This window comes from Hylaeus volcanicus, chromosome 5 (assembly GCF_026283585.1).
Source record: "Hylaeus volcanicus isolate JK05 chromosome 5, UHH_iyHylVolc1.0_haploid, whole genome shotgun sequence".
Taxonomy (NCBI): domain Eukaryota; kingdom Metazoa; phylum Arthropoda; class Insecta; order Hymenoptera; family Colletidae; genus Hylaeus; species Hylaeus volcanicus.
The window spans coordinates 29,428,499-29,449,055 of NC_071980.1; the positions used below are offsets into that span (position 1 = coordinate 29,428,499).

At 41.9% G+C, this 20,557-nt stretch overlaps 2 protein-coding genes and 1 long non-coding RNA gene across 6 annotated transcripts; 1 reads left to right on the top strand and 2 right to left on the bottom strand.

The window, feature by feature from the left end:
• Window positions 1–893: 893 nt before the first annotated feature.
• On the bottom strand, window positions 894–14,928 carry LOC128876878 (RYamide receptor-like). 4 transcript variants are annotated; one of them, XM_054123678.1, is made up of 9 exons: window positions 14,215–14,928; window positions 11,366–11,734; window positions 8,621–8,763; window positions 7,127–7,299; window positions 6,571–6,757; window positions 5,759–5,862; window positions 4,660–4,786; window positions 4,008–4,180; window positions 894–1,778 (listed from the first exon to the last, which is right to left on the bottom strand). In XM_054123678.1, exons 2-9 carry the CDS (start codon window positions 11,626–11,628, stop codon window positions 1,398–1,400), a joined length of 1,551 nt encoding a protein of 516 aa, XP_053979653.1. In that variant the 5' UTR covers window positions 11,629–11,734; window positions 14,215–14,928; the 3' UTR covers window positions 894–1,397. The 4 variants fall into 4 exon arrangements, with proteins under 4 accessions (XP_053979653.1, XP_053979650.1, XP_053979652.1 ...); XM_054123675.1 differs by lacking the exon at window positions 14,215–14,928 and adding an exon at window positions 13,870–14,172; XM_054123677.1 differs by lacking the exon at window positions 14,215–14,928 and adding an exon at window positions 13,870–14,172 and having other exon boundaries at window positions 11,366–11,841.
• LOC128876879 (uncharacterized) lies at window positions 5,793–6,638 on the top strand. The gene is made up of 3 exons (XR_008457145.1): window positions 5,793–5,885; window positions 5,961–6,386; window positions 6,509–6,638. It is a non-coding gene; the product is annotated as an uncharacterized LOC128876879 (long non-coding RNA).
• A 1,674-nt stretch (window positions 14,929–16,602) lies between the features above and the next one.
• LOC128876978 (uncharacterized) lies at window positions 16,603–20,122 on the bottom strand. Its single transcript, XM_054123849.1, has 6 exons — window positions 19,686–20,122; window positions 19,013–19,161; window positions 17,903–18,186; window positions 17,623–17,691; window positions 17,099–17,194; window positions 16,603–16,902 (listed from the first exon to the last, which is right to left on the bottom strand). Exons 1-6 carry the CDS (start codon window positions 20,120–20,122, stop codon window positions 16,861–16,863), a joined length of 1,077 nt encoding a protein of 358 aa, XP_053979824.1. The 3' UTR covers window positions 16,603–16,860.
• Between the last annotated feature and the right edge of the window lie 435 nt (window positions 20,123–20,557).

The following is a 20,557-nucleotide window of genomic DNA, read 5'->3' on the forward strand; positions in this document are numbered from 1 at the left end:
GTTGATCCAGGTTCAGCTGGAAATATTAAGCGTTAAGTATACTCGAGGAGAATAGAAATGTCGAATCGAAAGTCGATTTAAAAAAATACGATCAGGAACGAATTCTATTCGCTGCACATGACATCGCATCGGTATTGTCATCTCGACTATCTCGAGGATACAAATAGCGTGATTTTCAATTATTCACTGATCTCATCAACTTGGCGTGGCTTATCAACTTAAAATCGATACTATATTCTGCAAATAGAAATCGTGAGTTTGTTTAAATTTCATAAAATACCGATAACGCGTGACGTAATTCAACGATATTCTTAGCATTAGTCATTTTTACCAAATCCTCCTCAATCTTTGAAGCATTGTAATGTTCAATTTCCGGTTTGGGAGCAGGTAGTTTCCTATTCAAGACGAGCAATTTCTTTTACGGCCATTCTCATGGAGATCAATTCAATTCGAATTTAATCGAGCTTGATACCGCTGTCGACGTCGGCGTCGACCTCTGAGGGACGAAAGCGTAGGTTTGCAGCTCGCAAATATTTACGAAACGATATACGTTCATATCTATTCCGGTTCCGTTTCCATCTGGCTTCTTATTACTCTTTTAGTTAATTCAGGTACGTTTCTGTTGGGTTACTTAGATCGCCGTCTTATTTATTGCGTGTTTATTTGTTTATTTAGATTATATGTGCAGAAGGTAGGAGAAAAGAAATAATGCAAGGTGGGCTAGCATGATTTCTTATGCAAAATTGAATCGATAGGGTAGAATACAAGTTTTTCTACTTGTTCGTAGCTAGCGCACAGATGCATTTATACTTGGATTGGAATTGTATCGGTTCAAATGCAATCCAGAATTATGGATTACTGGATAATGAGTCGAGTGCATCGTTCTTTCCCTTTGTTGGATTTTATTTTCATCTCGGATACCATACATCATTTCCTTTTTGATAAAGAAAAACTAGAATGTTTACATCTATCGTCTGTAAACAGGTTACATAAATTTACATACATATAGATATTAATCATCTAGGAGTCATTCATTCCATTCACTGCAACGATTCGCACGGGTGGTCCAATAATCGATCGATGACGAGATTGAATATTTAATTTCTGAGCGGACATGGTGTGCAATAGAGAAGGCTTCGAATGAGTTTCGAATACAGAAAATGACGAGAACCAGAATATAAACCATTCATCGAATAAAAAAACGTCATCTGTTCCTTACCACGTTGACATCCAGACTAACATCGTGACTAACTCTGTTTGAAGAGAACTGGAACATGATCTAACATTTCTCGAAATGCTTGGTAATCCAGATCAAGGCGCGTTACTCCTCGAATTCTTCGATAAAGATCCTTCTTCACTCGAATAATAATTGTTTCAGTGAAATTTCTGATTCACTCTCAGGAGCAACGTTGTTCGTCCGTGGTGACGGTGGTGTTCCCTCGAGGTTGGCTACCTTCGTGTTCGTTCTTCTCGTAGCAAGTTTCCTGTTGTGTGCCAGCCTTTGCTGGCTGCCCAACGAGCGTCGAAGGCTTCATCCTGAGGCTACGCAGCATGTAGCACCGTCGATGAGGACTGTGTCTACTGTAGAAGCTGTCGTAACCGCTGCTAGACGTAGTGGTGCGTTTCAGTGCCAAAACAGCGTGGTGACCGTTTATGGGCAGCCCGCATCCGCACGAAGGCAACATTCTTCGTTTACGTAGCAATCCTCGTCTCATCGAACCGCCACCGGTACTGCACCCTGCGCACACGTCATCGATCACGGCGGTTCCTTGAACACTCTGAAACAGTATGCCAGAACCGGAAGTGTAAGGATGTCAAACATCTATTAAAATTATTGCTCCGTTTCTAGGTTTCACGCGATTTTCTCGTATTCTTGTAACGACCAGGAACAACGATTCTTAATCTTCTCTAGCTCGTGACACACCTTGAAAATGAAGTTTGGTGTTTGTTTGATGTTGAAAGGGTTGTGAAAGATGAAGAGACACTTGAAATTATTTTAGATATCGTGATATCGATGCTAGTTACCAATAGTTAGTTAGCAATTAATAAAATACAAACTTCCATGCGTTGGAAAACAGACTTTGCTCATCTCTTTTAAGAATCACTGCTCCGAAAGGGCAAACGACCGAGTCAGAACGATACGTCTCGACGAGGAGTTCTCTCATGTTTGCGAAAACAACGTAGCATCCGTCATTTTCGCGAAAACCACAAGTCGTTCTCGCGACGAGCAAACAGTCCTACAATCACAACTTGTCTTCGGGCTCCCACGATACGATGGCTCATAGGGTTTTCTCCGGGCTATACGTGAACCTCGCTTCCACGGAGGATATTTACGAATAAATATTTGGTGGATGAATTACGCAGCTTCCATTTTCTTCTCGTATCCTTGGATAAAGTCGGATACAAATATCTTCTCGGGTGTCTCTGTTTTTTTCGCGAATGGAACAAGAAAAGGAAGAAAGGACGATCCGAATATAAAGTGGCGAAGAGATCGATAAGGATGTTAGTATTACCCACGAAGAACCGGGTCGCGAATGCCTCAAATACTCGAAAGTATAGTAGTCGCCTGGAACTGTTAAACGATGCACCTCGCGAAAATGTTTATATTCTGAACGGTGAAAGGAGGCTATTATCGATGGCGCACGGATGCTCGTCTAATTCGGTTCCAGACGATCTGCGTCACGGTATGGTTGCGCAAGAGCTGTCACGCAATGACTATAATTTTACGAACTTACGCGTGGAATTCATATTGGGGGTTTAATGGAATCGCGATACTACCAGTCCGGTGTGAATTGCGGCTTAGGAGGCGTCATATAAATTCCGAGAAGCTCGTGGAGCACAGTTCTCCCTGTTTTCGAGAATTGTAATGATAACGGCAACGTTCGATGTACTACGCGAAACACTGCAGCTGAATATCAAACACGATGGCGGGGTTTGAACACGATTAGGGGGTTTGAATGTCGGAAATAAGAGGAGATGCGCGCCACCGAGTTTTAATTTTCCGCTGCCAGGGTTTGCTCAAAGGAACGCATGTTTTCATTATCAGTCGCGATGAGACGTTTTGTGGTTTGTGTCAAGATGATAGGAAGACAAAGACGCGATAAGAGAATGTATACTTAATGGAAGAACAAGTAGGTATTTGACGTTTTACATAATATTATATTAGGCGTGGAAATTAATTCTGTGCCCTCACATTCATAACTTGAGTGAAAATATTTTCTCGTTATTTTGTTCATTGTACCGATTGGTAACGTTTGGACACATAATTAAATTGAATAAAATATGTATTATTTTCACAACACATAACGATATACGAATACAATTCATTTGTAGAGGGTGGATGCAAAGATTCGTCTGCATGTTCTTCGACTGTAAATTTAGGTGTACCCTAACAATCATTCTTGACTTCAATAACAAAGATATTGCCGTCTGCTAAATTTCCAGAAGCTCCGTACACCTCGTAATAAATATTTACTCACCACAGGCTGGCCAGCGCAGCGCACTGAAAATCGCGAGTCGTGTACATACACAAACACAGTCGTATATTCCGCATTCTTTTCGAGTGCATGTTCGTGGCTGTTCGTACAAGTATTTGGTTTTCCGGCTTCGACTGGACTTTCCCGTGAATATTTCGTGTAACGTAACAAGGTGATCGTTGAATATTTACTATTGAATATTTGCAAAGGCTTGGGGAAAAGGGAGTTTGGGAATCCATGCATGTAAATTCGTGTATTTTTAGTTGTGGATTTGCTGGTGCATTTCGACTTCTACTAAGATCAGATATTGATTCGTCACGATTAGAAAGAAGGAAGAGAAAAAGAATCCAAGAGATAAAAAATCATTTCTGTAAGCACTCTAAACCGGGACAAGTTGTTAATTAGTGTCTAGGTAGAGAGATACACACACACGCGAAGGTATGGAACAGAAGCGGGACAAGAGGAAAGGAATCACGGTTGGAAGATAATCAAGACAAGCCACACACAGAGAGACACATTCTGCACACTTACTCTGCGACGTGGTCTTCGACGCGCCAGGCCGCGGGGACCGCGTCGAAGAATTTCGGCTACGCTTCGGCGGAAATTGCGAGTCATGAAGCAGTACACCACAGGATTCAGCGCGCTGTTCGCGTGTCCCAGAAAGAGGAAATAGCGGTGGACATCCGAGAACGTACTACCTTCAGCTGCGAACAATTTCGAGGCTTCAATTTGCGGAGGTTTCCAGCCAGTGGTAAACCCGTGCCTTTTCGCTAGGGTACTTGAAAGAGAATCGCGTCTGTCTGCTTGGCGCTAGCCAACTTCTTATCTTCGTACAGTGCAGAGAGTAAATATTGAAACAGTAGGACACGTTTGGAGTTTGTACGTTTAATTTGCATAGACTGATATATGCCTGTAATTTTGTTCAACCCAATAATATTTATTCGAGGGATAAGTTTATCTCCAAAACAAGCAAAAGTCACGTCATTAGCAACCTCTGAACTACGTCTGTTCGAAAGCTTCGAAATTTTTAAATTTTTTATTGACGAACTCCTCTCGTGGAGCTCGAACATGCTCCATTATTCGGGTGTTTCTCCTGGCCCACTGTACATTAAATTGCAAGGGAATTCAATTAAAAGGTGCGCGACAACCCCGAGCGTACTTTCGTCAATGAACAAGCACTCACCACCGACTGTTCCCAGGTCGGCCAAGAGCATTAGAACGTTGTACGGTAGCCAGCAGAGAGCAAAAAGCACAGCCAGGAGAAGCAGTATCCAAGCAATTCGCCTTCTCTCGCGTACCAGCCGGAAGCTCTGCGAACAGAATGCAGTTGCACAACGGTTGTAAACGGGGACGGATTTAGATCAAGTTCGAGTGTCTGCTTCATCGCCGATCGGGAAGGATACCGATGGATATTATCCAGCGTCGGATTAAGATAGGACTCGGAAGGGTCGCCTCCCACGCGCCACTCATTGTCAGCTGGAAGCTGCAGAGATTAATTTGAGGCAATTTGTTGAATTCACACACACTTGGAGCAACTATAAACTTTTCTATAAGCTTATCTAAAATAGTCGATGATTATTGGAGAAAAATCAAGCTTTCATTGGTGGATGTATAATACTAAACAACAAGAAATGTCTGAGTGTAAGTCGAACTCGCGGCTATTTCCAGACGTTGATCAGACTTGCAGCTGAATGGGCTTTAACGAACGAAAGTTAGAGAATCGATATGTATCCCAAACTCGATATGGTTCGACTGATTGTGAGGGCGCAAAGTGCATCTGTCCGAGGCTGATGTCGAAAAAATTACAGTATGCTACACCTCCACTTATCCAAACACGTTTCGAAGTACGAGAAGGATAACAGAGATCCGCCACTGTGTCACTAATATTTTATTCGCACAATTGAGACTGGTATACTTAGAAGGGATTCAGTAAACATAGAAATGTTTCTGCTATGATTTATTATAGAACAATAAAATAATAAAAAATAAGAGCCACGAGTGGTCTTAGTATATTTTAAACTTGATCTAAAATTTATTAAAAGGAACATGAAAATATTAGAATTACAATTATTATTCAATTATTAATCGATGGTTCTCAAATATACAACGAGAAAATTTCCGAGTACAGTTAAATCAAAACTGTCGTGTCCCTTCCTTACGCATCGCGTAATCAGGCCAATCAGGCCACGTGTGATCTCGATTAGATTATCATTGGAGGAAAGCGAAACTGAGGTTTGTAAAGTTACGCGTTATCGGGAACGTGAAGCAAACTTTCGACTAACCTGTTGCGAACTGGCACTTCCTTCGACACTATCACAATCAAACGGTGGTCTTCTGGAGCACAGCGTGCGACCCATCATGGAGTAGGCCAATACCACGACGGAACCTGTAGCAGACGGGTAATGAAACGTACGGGGATTATAAAGGGAGAAAACAGTTGCAACACCAACGTATTTTAATATGAAACAATAGTTTCGCAAACAGAGGGATCACTGTAGAAGGAAGCAGGAGGGAAGAAGGAGAGAGGATGAAAGGCAGAGAAGAGGAGCAAGTGAACGAGAGGCAGGGATGATGTTGGAGGCGATGGAGGTGTTAGAGATGTAGAGGTCGTGGGTGTCATCATTACGTTATGGTGGAAGGAGGAGAGGGCGATAAAGATGGTGGGAGAATAAAAAAGGACATGTAAATTCTAACGTGCTTCGTAAACAAGTAATCCCTTTCGTAAGCGTTGCTCGTGTTAGAATCCAGCATGAATAAAAAATAATAGCGGCTTTACGAACGGTTTCTATTAGTTTCAGCCACCCCAGGTTTCAATACCACGAATTTACATTGTAACAATGGACCTCGCGTATCAATGTAATCCACTATCGTGTTCAGCTATGCAAATTCCAGGAACAAAGTTAACTGGCGGTAAATAACGAAGATTACCTATATCGAACGAAGTCGATGCTGGATTCTAGTTACATTCTACATTTTTTACTATATTGTAAATTGCATTTAAGCGATTCAACTCCTCGCGGGTTCTCTTATAGAGAAAATGGCGCAGAGGGATTGCACGACGAAGGTACGCTTACTATTAATCACGGCGGCTTACCAGGAATGGCGTAAACCAACATGAACCAGACAGGTCCGAAAACACGCGCTTGGATGCCCAGAAGCTCGAAATCTTCCCCACAAACGTACTGAGGAGGTATCAACCGGTACAGACGCAAGAAGTTCTGTGAAAAATTCCCCGTCGTCGTCCTGAATATGTCGCTCTGGTTTGCGATATGGAGGGTCCTCTAGGAGAAAGATTAGGTAACGATCATCCGTCGATCTGTCTTTCGCGAACGCAAATCTTTCACGCCAGATTTACGTGCGGCGAAGTGTCTCCTACGTAGGGTTGTTTCATTCTTTCATCTCTTTCGCGAGTGTATAACTACGGATGGGAAGTATTTTAGGGGGTGGAGATTGTATTACATATTTAAGTTTGGAATTTCAGAGCCATTTTTGTGTCGAGCATCGGGGAACAAGGGCTTCCTCAAATAAATTATTTGAAAAATTATATTTATTTACGAGTATTTTTTTTTTTTACGGAATAGAAATATTCAAAGGAGGTGAAAGGATGTCTGTGCAGTGTGCACATTGAAACGAACGACGTTGGTACCAACCACTTTCAGGACTGGAGCAAAGATGATTAAAGCGATCAGCCAGAGGGCGACGATAACGAGGACGGTGCTCTTGCGATTGAAGACCCGTCGAAACGCCATCGGACTCCTTATCGCCAGGTATCTATCGATGCTCATCGCGGTAATGGTGAAAACCGAGGCGGCGACGGCAACAGCTACGAACGTTTTAAGTTATCAAGGTATCGGGGCTGTATTATCATCATCCTTTTAAATCACCCAGCGTATTCAGCGTTCGGGATCGAATGTGGGAAGGAAGGTCGAATTAAAAAAAGAAAATCAATACACGGATCGTTGGTTCATTATCCAAATGAACAATACGTCATCGCAAACTGTTCCTGATTTTCTAGACCTAACCCTGGTACAATCGAACCCCTCGAAATCATGGATTTGTATTTCTGGCTGATTTTGGTTAAAGATCAAAATATGTGATGTAATCAAAAAAGAAAAAAAAAATTGTAGGGCGGAAAAAGGAGGATCGGCAGCATCATCGTTATCCTACTTCTGTATAAATTTATGCTTCACACGTAAATATACATACACGTATATATTGTGCCATCATCATGCATATTAAAGCACATCATATATGATCTGCATATTAATGTTCTATCACATATATTATTTTACGTAGAGTAACGATACGCATTGCTTTCACGTACATTTTGAATATTCATCGTGTATAAAAGGTACACAGTACTTGTAATAAGTAAACGTTTTCGAAGGGACGATAAATGACTTTGAATATTCAAACAGTTGATCCCTGGAATTATTAATGGTTAGATTCTTCGGTTACGCTGCCACAATTTTTGACAAGGAAGCTTAACTGTGTTTCCATTATTGTATAGAATTAATGGCCCATGGCGCCATTAGTTTTAATAAAGAGAAAGTTGGAAGCTGCATCCCCGGAGTAGGACGCGTCGAAAAAGCTTCTCTCCTGTGGAAACGGGGCTCGCGCGTGTGATCACTAATACTAGCTGACGTACACACGATCTTTTATGTATGAGCTGGAGTAGGACTCTCGTTCTCTCTGCTTAGAAGGCGCGAGTTATATCGTAGCAATTCGTGACGGTAATATTTCTTTTCCATTCAGTGACCCTCGCGTTTACACGGAAAAATAGCGTTAACAGCCTTGCCCTCCACGGAAACATAACTAATAAGCAGCTGTCTGATCCGTATACCGTGCTAACGATGGAGTGATAAAGGAATTAGGGAGTTAGGGAGTGCTAGAGAGTGATGAATGCCTCTGGATGGAATTTAGATTCAGTAGCTGAAACTCTTACAAATGATCACTCTAGATCACACTGACACTGTCTGTAACAGCTTGGTATCGCAAAGTATTACCTTGGTAAAAATAGATCATTTTCCAATGTCTCGTGTATTTTATTTGAACGTGGTTGCAGTTTTGTTTTTACTTGCACTATATTTGGATAGTATTCGCTTATTCCCATCGCTACTTTACACCACGTCGCGATGAATTACCTTGGAGGTAAGAGACTAGTTTGCACATGACTTCTCCATGGTCCCACACGGTCGAGACTGCTTGGCTGACGGCCATGGGCATGCAAATCGTGGTCACGAGAAGATCCGCCACGGACAGGTTCACCACGAAGTAATTAGTAACGCTGAAAATAATTCCGAGGCATCGTGTTGAATATTACTTACAGAAATTAAATGAAATGAATTATTCCCAGGAAAGCGAACGAAGGAAATGGGACTGCGTCATGAATATAAATTAATTGAAAAGGAAGAAAAATAAAGTTAGAAGAACAAAGGCTTAGCGATGGAAGTAGACTGACGCATGAACATAGTCTATATTTCATAGAATTTATCAATGTGTATAGTCTTCTTTCTTCTAACTAAACATAAAGTGTATATACTCCATGAAATTAATACAGAAATACAGAGATACCAGGTTCACACTTTTCTAGCACGCAGTACAATATAATCAATCTCGCTGTTAATCCTAGGATCGATATCTAGCAATTTGCGATTCAATGGAAAGAACAAGGGACCTTTACGACGTCGACGGTCGAGTCCTTTGCAAATGACGAGTTTCTTGGAAGCTACGAGAGATCGTTCCAGCACTGGTGTTCTTTTACCCCGCCGATTCACAGTCGCGATTTCCAGCTAATTTCAAGCAAAAAGAGGATTAAATAATTAAAACGCTACTAGGGCGTGTCGTCCACTCTACATCCAAGATGTGTCTTTTCTTCGTCCTTCTAGAAAGCGATGAAATTTTCATTTAGATGAAATATTCGAACATGGAATAAAAGAAGAACCTTTCATCCGTAATTTGCTTGATGAAAAGCTTTATATTACTTTATATTATAAACAAATATAAATAGAGAATGCTTTCTAAAACACCGCAGTCGTATGCAAAAAGGCATTGGTTAATTTCAAGATTCCCATTCGCAGGCGCGGGAGGGCAATAATTTTTGCTTCGCAAGTAAACGTGAAACGTGAAACGTGGCGTGGCGTTTGTTCATGCATCACTGGTGCAAAGAGATCGCTTATTTGCATGCCGTTTCGCCGCTATGAGAAATAAGCACACGCCTATGCGTTTCTGAATCTGAACTCCAAGGTACATTCATGTTCAAGGTATATTCTTCGTCTTTGCATCCAAGGTGAGATGAAATTCTTTCTTTACATAAAGAGTTTACCTACTATCTAAATATTTTAGAAGGTGACTTTATAGACTTTATTTATCAGCTTCATATTCTCCGTATAATATGTAACAACTGTGACACTCAAGTCTCAGAAAAGGAGACGTTACGTCGACATTTTCGTCATGTTTCCTCGGGTGGAATCGTCGACAGGTCGATTATGGCGCCAGTTACGCGGCACCCTGTAATTGGGTTCACACAACGCGCCCACGCGTTATTACCGCCTATTACGCGTGTCTCGTCTGTACCATCAATTGTACGTCTGCAGTTCATCAATAATCCATGCATCCCAATTAAGTTCTTCCCGGAGACAGTCTTCTTCCCGAGTTTTTTCCATCGGAACTGGGTCGAGGAAACGCTTTGAATATGACACGGAACGTCGCCGACCGCCAACGTCAACAACGAGGCTGGATATCAATGAAAAATGAAACTCGTAACTCAAGCTGTTTGCTCCGGACAGGGTTGCGAAATTCAAGTATGTAACATAGTCAGTTTTCAAGTACATCGTGTGTACCAACGTTTTCTTCGGCTATAGGTGAATATTGTCTAAATAGTTGGGGTCTGTCTCTTATTGTTAGAGGAAAAGGTAGGCGAAATTCGACCGTGCTATATCATAACATCCTTGTACTTTTCTATCTTTTGTTCATTAATAGGTTATACGATATATTCCTTGTTATTGAAAACAGATATAAAATTGGGCTGTTCTTTTTGGCGAGGGTAGCGATGCGATCGGAAGCTTTCCTGCCGAGAGGGTGCTGCAATCGTTCGTCGATTAGGGGTTACAAATTCAAAGACGGAACACCTGCATCAGCCTTGATCCCGTGAGGCTAATTCGACGGGCTTTCTAAAGTGCCTCGCCCAAAGTTATAATTAACTCTATCGAAATCGATCCTGTTCTCCTGAAAGCAATATCCTGATAGTAAGCCAACATGCATGACAGGGGTGACAGCCTCCCTAATCAACGGCCTATACACTCGATACCGTTTGAACCGACTAAACCCCGCTTAATTTAGTCAAATCTCTCTTGATCCGCTTCGAGACGCCTCGCCAACGATCCTAAGATCAAATTGTTTGCTGCAAAGTGCTTTTAGCCAGCCTGTCGACGCATCCCGCACGTGGAAAATGTAACGTGATCGCGCGGAAAATCATCGATGGTGCGTTTAACACCAGTTGCATACACGTTGTAATAATCCACTGTAAACAAGGCCCCGGGCGTTCTCGTTGGAGACGTCTTATCGTTACAAAATTTAATTAACATTGGCACTTGCTATTTTAATTTAAAATAATTCTAAATTCAATATATGTATACCAGTACCAGGAATCATCATCGATATCAAAGATATAAGACTCTAAACTACTTCTTTACACGTTGATCGCCACGTCGCGTCGTAGAAAAATGCTAGCAATAAGGAAAGGATCACATATTTTTAATAAAATGAAATCACGAAGTACGCGATATTAGGGTTCCCTATCGTTTAACCAACCCTAATATAACCCGAACAAGACAGGTGGGCGAGGATCTCACGCCTTTGTGGACGACCATAAAACTCCGAGTACATACCTGCGCATGTAGTGGTACTTGAAAACGACCGCGATGACTAGGACGTTGGCCGTGACGGCGAGTGCCATGACGAGAACGTAGAGGACGATCAACAAGTAATCGGTGTCGTTGTGGATGTTGTCGTAAATTTGCTGCCGCAAGATGTCGATGATATTCATCTCGGAATTTTCGTCGTCGGGGATCGTGGTGTCATTTTGGGTGACGTTGAACTCTGTCGAGTGCGTCGATGACGATCTCGAGTCGTCGTACACGCTTGTCGACATGGTCGTCGATGGAGAAGCTCATCCGAACGATTCCAGGGGTGTCGATCCGTGGTGGGAACGGCTCCTGGGATCGACCAGCATGAAGAACGCTGCCTCCTGGTTACGTCTTGCGTCAACAGACAAGTTAGCCGCAATCAATCGTGCTATTGTTACTCCAAGCAAACGTTTTCCAAACTCCTTAACTCATCGTTAGGAGGAACACTACTCGTCTCCCTACGTGTTTACAATACACTTACATGCCTTTGTGGCGACTTGATTTTGAGAATGAGCGAGACTAATTTCTTGGTTTACAGTTACTATGTGCCTGCCAGACGATAATGTTAAAAAGCCTAATACACCTAAAACGATCAGACACTCAACATTCGTTTGACTGTCTTGAATTATCAATTGGTTTGGGAAACGTTGCTCCAAGGTATCGTTTAACCGAACTTCCGTTCGATCATCGAAGGAACGCCTTCGCCACGAGCGATTCTGTTATTCCGTTGGAATAAACTCGATTACCCGGATACACAGGGGATCGTGCTCCTCATACGCGCGATCGACAACTAAACTTATTTTAGTTGGAGTCGGAACGAGTCCCCTCTCGTCCCTCGTTATTTCATTATTCAGTTCGATCGCTCGCTCGATTCCTCGATTCCTCGCTGACAGACGTTCGGGTTTCTTAAGTCCAGCATTAACGAAGGGACCGACCAGCCCGAAGCCTTCTAGAGCCAGGAAGCAAAACTCGAGACTTCTAACGAGGCTATCGATAATTGGCATAGAAATTGCACCCAGCCTCTAAAAATACGTGGATACAATGCAAATGTGATAGCTACGTTAGATTATTTCACTGTATAAAATTGCTGTGAAATCCTTAACGCCTGACAACACGGGTAGTTGCTGATCGCGTGAAAATTAAACGCGGAACATTGATATTTTCAAAGCAGCGCTACGCAACTTCCACGTTCGCTAATGGTTATCGTTCGAAAAATGGAGAGGCTCGGAGGTCCTGAGCGAATTGAATGACTTCAACGGCTTCCCGATAATGGGAATTTTCGCTTTATAATCAGTCACGGTGAAATTTCAATCGTTTATTAATTAATTGAGCTCGCGATGTCACCAATCGCTCGTAGAGCCGGATAAACGCGTGCGAACCATCGATCGAGGGAAATTTTCATTATCGAAAGGGAATGAGTGCGCAAAACCGTTTGTCATTTTTTAACCTGATACGACCTCGTTTATACCTATAGAACGCCAACGCACGGCACGCTCGTTTCGTAGTCGACTCAATTACACTCGATACTCTTTTTACACGGTGGATACGCTACACAGAACACCGCGAAACAAACAGTTCACGCGAAAAAGAAATGTTGCTCTTGGTGAAATGGGAAATTCCTTTCTGTATCATCCTGAAATTGCGTTAGAGGTAAAATGTAACTATCCCTAAAGGGAGAGGATGTTATTAAAATCTTTCTCGAGGATCAAAAAAATTAATTAAATGGTTTCCTTCAATTCCATTTGAAGTTATACTAATTGAAACCTATTCAAGAAACTCTTATGGATATTGTGAACCTCTCACGATAAAAACTCCATGGAAACGGTTATTCCAGAACTTTTATTGGAAAAAGTTGTATAAGATAAATAAAATTCCATAAGTATAACAGAACGCACGTAAGAGTTTTATAATTATTTTGTTAAGCCAGGAAACCACGACTTTCAATCGAGACTTCCAAAGTTTTTTCTTTGATGAAGAGAACCTCTTGCACAACTTTTAGTTTATTTTTCGTCCATTCCACTCGAACTACCATTCAAGAATTATAATTTATTTGTTCTCGTTGGAACTTATAATACGGAAAGTTTTATTATGAAAGTTTCGTTACAACTGTTTCCATGGAACCCGTCGCAGAAATCCCATCGTAGACTCCTTGTTTGAACAAAATGTCAAACATGTAAGTCAATTACATCGAATAACATGAAAATTGAAGCTTTTCGATGCATAGATATTTTGATATCGACACTATTCTTTCTACTTGTAAGATAAGATAGATGCCTGAAAAAGTAGAAAAAGGGTCGCGTTTGAGAAATCTGACACGCTATAAGGAATATCCTACACCTTCGTTATTTCAACAAAATTTTCTCGAAAAACCTCAGAAATATGGTATACATAGATACACCGTTCCACAGCCTAAGAGAATTTTTTGATCGTTCAAAATCTGCGTATTTATATTTTTATTTTTATTCAATAGTTTCAATTTTACTCACTCGATCCTGAACTTTACAAAGCATCACTCTTGACACAACAAAGATTTATTAATATATATATTATCCCGATCATTGAACGAGGTATTTTTCTTAGTATACAAGAGAGACAAGTCTTTAACACCACCGTGATAACACGTTACCGACGCCGACGTCGAAACAAGGAAGTAAGTAGAATGAATGAGCAATAGACTGACACTTCTTGGTTCACCGCGCCAACACAAACGAACTCGATCGCTTCCCGTGAATGACAATGCACGCGAAAAGTTTCGGCAGCGGGTCCACGATAAACTGAAAGGAAGAAAATCACAGCTCCCGCCGGAGCTCTTGAAAGCATCGTGCGCGTACCTACGAGAGCGCCTGCGTTCTCTGTCTCCTCTTGCTTTCCCGTATCCTGCGTTACGCCATCACCTACGATTCCTCGAAAAGCGTCGATCCGAATTGTTCCCTCGTCATCATCGACAGACGTTATCGCGAAACGTGTAACGCCGTCGCGAAATCTTCCTCGGCTCGCCACTTTATTCCCACGTTCGAAGGGAACCGCAGTCCAACCGAAAAGACAATAAACAGACAACGCGTCCCGGACGCGGCCGAGCAGAAATATCCTCTGAGATGTATGTATATCTCGCGTTCGAAGAAGGATGAGTCTTCTCGACGATCCCAGCAATGTATTACAATAGAAACGCGTTGAAATGTAAACGTTTTCCCACACCTGCGATCGAATGGGGAAAATATAAATTATGTGATATTGCTAATAATGAATTTTTCTGGCTATTTTAAAGTGTTTTTTTTTTTGCCTAGCGTAAGTAAGATAGAGATGGTTTGACTTGTTTCCAACAGATACCAAAGTACTCAACTGGTTTCATTGATGACTAAGTAAAGAGGTGAAAGGGGACGGACATGATTAAGGAAGTGTTAAGATTAGATACGTAGGAATAGATAAGATTAGAGCAGATTTATGAGGGTTAACGACACAGGATTTACAATATAAAGAAACCAGAACTAATAAAAGAAAAATTGTTACAAATCAAAGGAATACGTTTCCAATTTTTATCTCGGCATTATAAAGTAAAAGTATCGGAAAAAAATTCTATTTGTAGAAATTTTCTTTGACAGTTCGAATCATTGCCACTTTTATTTATAGTCGGTGGGTCCGATCAGTTCGATACCACGAATATCCCTGTGCAATGCAGCTCTCTGTGATCCATCGGTCTTGCCCGACAGAGTATCAGTGAGTGTCATTTAATCTGGATCAATCCTATCTATACAACGTAATTCATTTAGGAGATAAATAACGATGGATGGGAAAGTCTAAAAAAACCGATAAAACAAAAGTGCAAGTGGAAATATAGAACAATGGTCAGACACGTCGTTACTCCTCGATTCCATCGCTACTTCCGGTTGTAAGCATAATTTAGCGATGAATATATAAAATAAATAACCGATAGACATTTTTCATTGTGCTACGTCTACACTATCTTCAGAAATTATTCTTAATAAGATGACATGAAGGGTATCTTATTGTTAGAGATAAAGCTACAGTTTTCAATAAATTACTAGCAAACAGTAACCTCTGAAGCGGACGTGGTCATCTCCCCGTGTTATTGGTCTTCCCTACTTGTTTACGAAACTATCTCGGTTCAATTCCTCGTAGATAATTACCGAACAGGAATCACACAAGACAAAATATCGAAAGTCGTGCGCAACTCCCCTATATGGACACTGAATGCGTTAATATAAATTGGTGGTGTGTATCATCCACCCTCCCTGCTTGTTTACACAACTTTCTGGATCCAATCATACCTCGTTTCCGTAAGTGACAAACTTAATTTGCCGAAAATCCAGAGATGATACGGCGCCGCGGTTCGTGGCGGATTACAAATTGCTCGTTTCGGACATCTTATGTTGTCCTCCCCCCTCTATCTACCACGGAGAAAAGGAAGGGTCGAGAACCATCAGTTATGTCAGCATTTCTCAACCTGTGGTACGTATGCGGTCCCCGAGATGTAGGACATTTAGAGAAAAATGAGAGAAAAATGGATTAGTGGTGAAAGAAAAGATAAAATACTAGTCCAAAGTTGTGAAATTAATTGAACGTCACGACGATGGAGCAGAGGCTGTAGGGGATGCAAGGGGTGTAGTATTCTCTTCTTATACCTTCGCAAAAATGATAAATACAGAAACTTCAGTTGTGTGTTTTACAAATATTACTTCCAAACACATTCAAGTTTTTTAATTACTAACAAATTAAAGCGACAAATGTATAATACAACGTGTCACGCTAAAATTTGTTGCATTTCAATTCCATTATTCAAATCAACTACACCTGCTCCAATATCTTTCCTCCATCGATCGAGAAGCTACAAAAAAGGGTTGCTCAGGGGTGTTGGCTGATGGGAAACCCGGATGGAAACCGCTGAGCTCCATCGTGGACCGTTGGGGGACATAATCTTGTAACGATAACGAAATAACGAATAACTGTTCGTTCGTGTGTGATGTATAAATTTGCATACGAGTGGAGGTTTATTTTAACAGCGTAAACGGGTCGAATAAATATTTATACGTTACATAAAGGATTCGGAGCTCGTCGCATACACGATATATTTCACGTGTATTTTATAGAAACGATCAATCTTCTACTTTGACGGAGATATTTCGTACGAGTTAGGGTGAAACACTAGGTATACGGTGCGTGGCGTCCAACTGTGCGTGAAATATTCACTAAACTAACCGAGACGAGGCGCGAGAAAGGAATTTCACGTGTATCTATTATGGTCGTTTCCATTGATATCTCGGAATGTCGTTCGACGTCAAAGATCAATCGACCGCGCCAAGGATCAACGAGTTGTCAGGATCTCGCCTTTTCCATTTTCCCTTGCGGGTCGAGTCGATTGGAAACCTGATCCGCGGAACTGATTACGCTCCAGGCAGCTCTCGTCCCGTTGAACGATCGACGCCGACGATGATCCCGGGAGATACGTGATCCTCCGTTCTTCAGCAAAGTATCACCAAGTACGTCGTCATGCTCGACACGATCTGCAAAGCATCCACGGAAATTAACGGAAAACGGCAGTTGCCAAGAATAATTGTATCTCGATTAAAATTTCGCCCAAGCCCTGGCGCGTTCCGGCTCGATTAATCTACAGCTCCACGCGCCCCGACCGGCATCGTATCTTTCTTAACGTAACTCGCATCAATTCCGGGAGCGATTCATCGCCCCAGGACACCTTACCGAGAGCAGAAGTGGGAGATCCACGCGCACAAAGCCCGCCACGGTATAGAAATGCACTTTCCGCTGTTGAAAGTACGCCGCTGCTTCCAGGTTTTCCTATAATTACACACGACGCTGAAATCGATGGACGAAACCAGGGTCTGTTGGCACGGGGTATGGGCTAACGAGAAGAGTTATCAGTTCATTAAGGGCACGGTACGTATAAACGCAAACGGGGAGAATAGAGTGGATGCAATTAATTTAAAGCAATTAAGTGTCGAAGGGAACGCGGGCATCATATGACTACACCAAGGTTGGAGAACCTTTTGGCGTTACAAGACTGCAACCCTCGTGAGGGATTGGCTGAATATTTAGGCCAAAAATTACGATTTCTTTATAATTTTTGTTTAATAAAGGAAGTGATTGAATCGAGGTAATTTCTGTTTTTTTAGAAATTCAATTCCAATTGCAAAAATTCAAATCATTTGGGGTATTGATCATTAAATTGATAGTGAAAAACAGAAATTAAACATGCAATCTCTCACCTGAAGGAATTTGTGCCTCGTAGAAGCAGAAAAGGACGGCGCGAAGATGATCTCCCCGATGCGGTTGGCCTAAACAAATACCAAACTTGTATCTTTCGTAATTGCTATCGGGCTTTCCAGACCAATCAAAACTTATACTCATTGAAACAGGTAAAGTGTTCCTTTCCCCCCTTCTCTAATTAAAACAGAGTATGCTCCATTAATATAGTGTATTCATGTTAATAGTAGGCAGGTGTTGCCTAGAATCACTAAAGAAAATTTAATCTCCTTTCACGACTACCTGTTGCGCCGTTACGTGACAGACGCTCGTGATCATCAATAGATTCCACCAGCACATGATCGCGAGCAGCGATTCTCGGCATTTTCCTAATTCCGTCAGCGTGTACATGTTCAGTGTGTAAATCCTTGACATTGCGTTCAGCGACATGCTGGAGATCCAAAGCAGCAATTGAACCCCGTACACGGAATTCAGGGTCTCTGTCGCGTTTACCAGGGTGCAGTGCAGCCACCATATCTGTTGCATCGTGAAACGTCGATCCAATCGATCGGGCACCATCGGTTCGCCTTTAGCTAGAGAGACCAGAGAATGATCGTTCGTTAATGGGGCACGAAAGGCGCGATTAAACCTTGAAGCAAATAACTCGTTAGTAAGCGTCGCTCGGAACACCATCGACTAGTCGATGTCGATATCCATCTCAAGTTTCCTCGTAATTAGAAAACGAGCGCCCTCGGGGAATTGTTTGTTTATCGATCCGAAATTTACCGTTCGACAAAGGGTCAGGTGTCTCTGCCACGGTGACCCTTTCAGGTTATACCACCCTAGAAATTCTCAAACCCAAATCTCGGTAGAATAAAGAAGATTGCACGTGGGGAAAAAAAGAAATCTTTTTATGTCACTGTATTTTAATTTTTTTTTAAATTTTAAAATAATCCTGTTCTTTTCACAATAGCTCTCCGTTTCTTCCTGGAATACATTTCCCATTCGATCTCAGTTTGAAAATTATTAAATACCCCGGATTCAACAATGTCCGCCTCGACATTTCCGCTTCCCTGGATTAATGGAGTGCGAATGAAAGACTCGCGAGTGTTTATTTTAAACCAGCAGGCATTTTCCTCAATTATTTCTCTGTTCTATGGTGTCGTCCTGAGCAAACAGCGCGAACGCGCAAACACGCAACTCCACGGAAACGGAGCGTCAAGGATAATAAGCAAACCTGCAGACCAAATGGAATAAAATACGATTTCGCGGAGTGCGATCCAGAGGGAAGCAAAACAGATTACAGAGACGATCAATTGTAGCTGCAATGACGATCTCGAGCGGCTCGTAAACGAGACTTGTAAACACGCAAGCGGCCTACGGTGTAGGTGTATATTTCAAAAGCAAACTCACCCATAGACAGCGTGAGCAAGTTGCACAGTTGACGAAAACGTTCCTCGATGAGGTACGACAAACTGACGAAAACCAGAACTTGCATGCACACTGCAGCGTCGATCACCGCGTACGCCAAACCGTGTATGACTGGCAATCTTTTTTCAATCCTGGAAAATACCGATAAAATAAGGCAATTCAAAACGATCTCGAATTTAAATTTTTGTGAGACAATTTGTTTTCAAGGTAAGCGTTTTTGAAAATCCATGTCATAAAGCGTTATCAATGATCGTTTCAATAAACCACGCTGCGAAAAGTCAAAGATTGGAAACCTCCAAGCGTGTCAGCTTTCGAGCAAGGCGATTTCACAAGGTTCTTGTCTACAATGGACCCGAGGTTCATGGTTCGTTGGGAAGATTAATCAAGTCGCAAAACTTGGAAACTGAATTAAAACTTTAGGAGAAGTTCGAGGGAGGGACTTCTTTCAAAGGAACTCAGTCTTGACGTTGTAAAAATTCTTTCATCCCTACTTCTCTAAAATAGAGACTAGACTTATGTACCATGTATCAAGTATGATTACCAGTACAAGTACAAAACTCATTTTCGGTTCCACCTGTTAATAAACTCTGAATAAATAAATCTCATTGAAAAATCATAACTTGTAAGAAATTCTGATTACCCTTGCAACCCTTACCTGTAACTCAAGTATCCCACCACAGCCCAGTACGTCCAGGTGAAGAACACCGTAACGCGACAGATGTTTCGCACCTTGACGCGTCTGGAGGAATTGTCAAATTTCGTGGCTCGATCAAAGTTGCGCAGTTGGGATAAAAAAGAGCGCAACTTCCAGTTCCAGCATACTGTTAAAGTGGCGTCGGTGAAGAAGCAAGAGTAGAAGAGTGCCACCCTTCCGTAGCTGAGGAACGCACCTTTGACGTCTAAGCTGGCGTAGGTGAACACGTATGTGTGCAATATCACCATGCTGGAGATATAGATGACCATCGTTAACACGACGTGGACCACGTCCAAAGGTTTTCTTTTTTTGATGTTGTCCTCGACGATTACGTGATGCGATGAGCCTAGTATTCGCGATGCGACGAAAACCGAATGCATATCACCGATAAGCACCATCTTTTCGACTGGAGATTGTAGAGTGAAGGGCCACTGATAAATAACTGCTCAAAGTCGAGGATTCATAGTTGTCACTGATCAGCGGATAAGGAGGGGTCAAATATTTCCGTCGGACGTTTCAGGGTTTAAATATGTAATGTCCCCACACGCCAGGGAGTTTGTTTGGAGATTTCGTGATGCGATACGAGGTCCTTATTGCTGGTAAATCATGGCAGTGAGTTCGGGGCGTGATGCGCGAACAATTTTGATCTAATTTTGAATGATCCTTGATAAAAGGATCAATATTTTCGATAGGGAACATTTGTCTAGGTTGAAGGGTGGAAAATGAACTTGGGGTAGTGGTGGAATTGTGTTTGTTTCTTATTGTAAAATTTTATTTACAGTGTATCTAATCTTATAACAATGTTTTTCTTGATAGTGATAGTTGCGTGGGGA

What these genes read in the sequence shown, in the direction of transcription:
- LOC128876878 (XM_054123678.1), bottom strand. Translation starts at nt 11,628, where the DNA reads ATGTCGACAAGCGTGTACGACGACTCGAGATCGTCATCGACGCACTCG. An exon ending in ACTAGTCTCTTACCTCCAAG is followed by an intron (nt 7,300 to 8,620) that starts GTAATTCATCGC and finishes AAACGTTCGTAG; the next exon opens with CTGTTGCCGTCGCCGCCTCG. An exon ending in TTGCTCCAGTCCTGAAAGTG is followed by an intron (nt 6,758 to 7,126) that starts GTTGGTACCAAC and finishes TCTTTCTCCTAG; the next exon opens with AGGACCCTCCATATCGCAAA.
- LOC128876978 (XM_054123849.1), bottom strand. Translation starts at nt 20,122, where the DNA reads ATGGTGCTTATCGGTGATATGCATTCGGTTTTCGTCGCATCGCGAATA. An exon ending in GTGGGATACTTGAGTTACAG is followed by an intron (nt 19,162 to 19,685) that starts GTAAGGGTTGCA and finishes GGTATTTTCCAG; the next exon opens with GATTGAAAAAAGATTGCCAG. An exon ending in CGAGGCACAAATTCCTTCAG is followed by an intron (nt 17,195 to 17,622) that starts GTGAGAGATTGC and finishes GTGTAATTATAG; the next exon opens with GAAAACCTGGAAGCAGCGGC.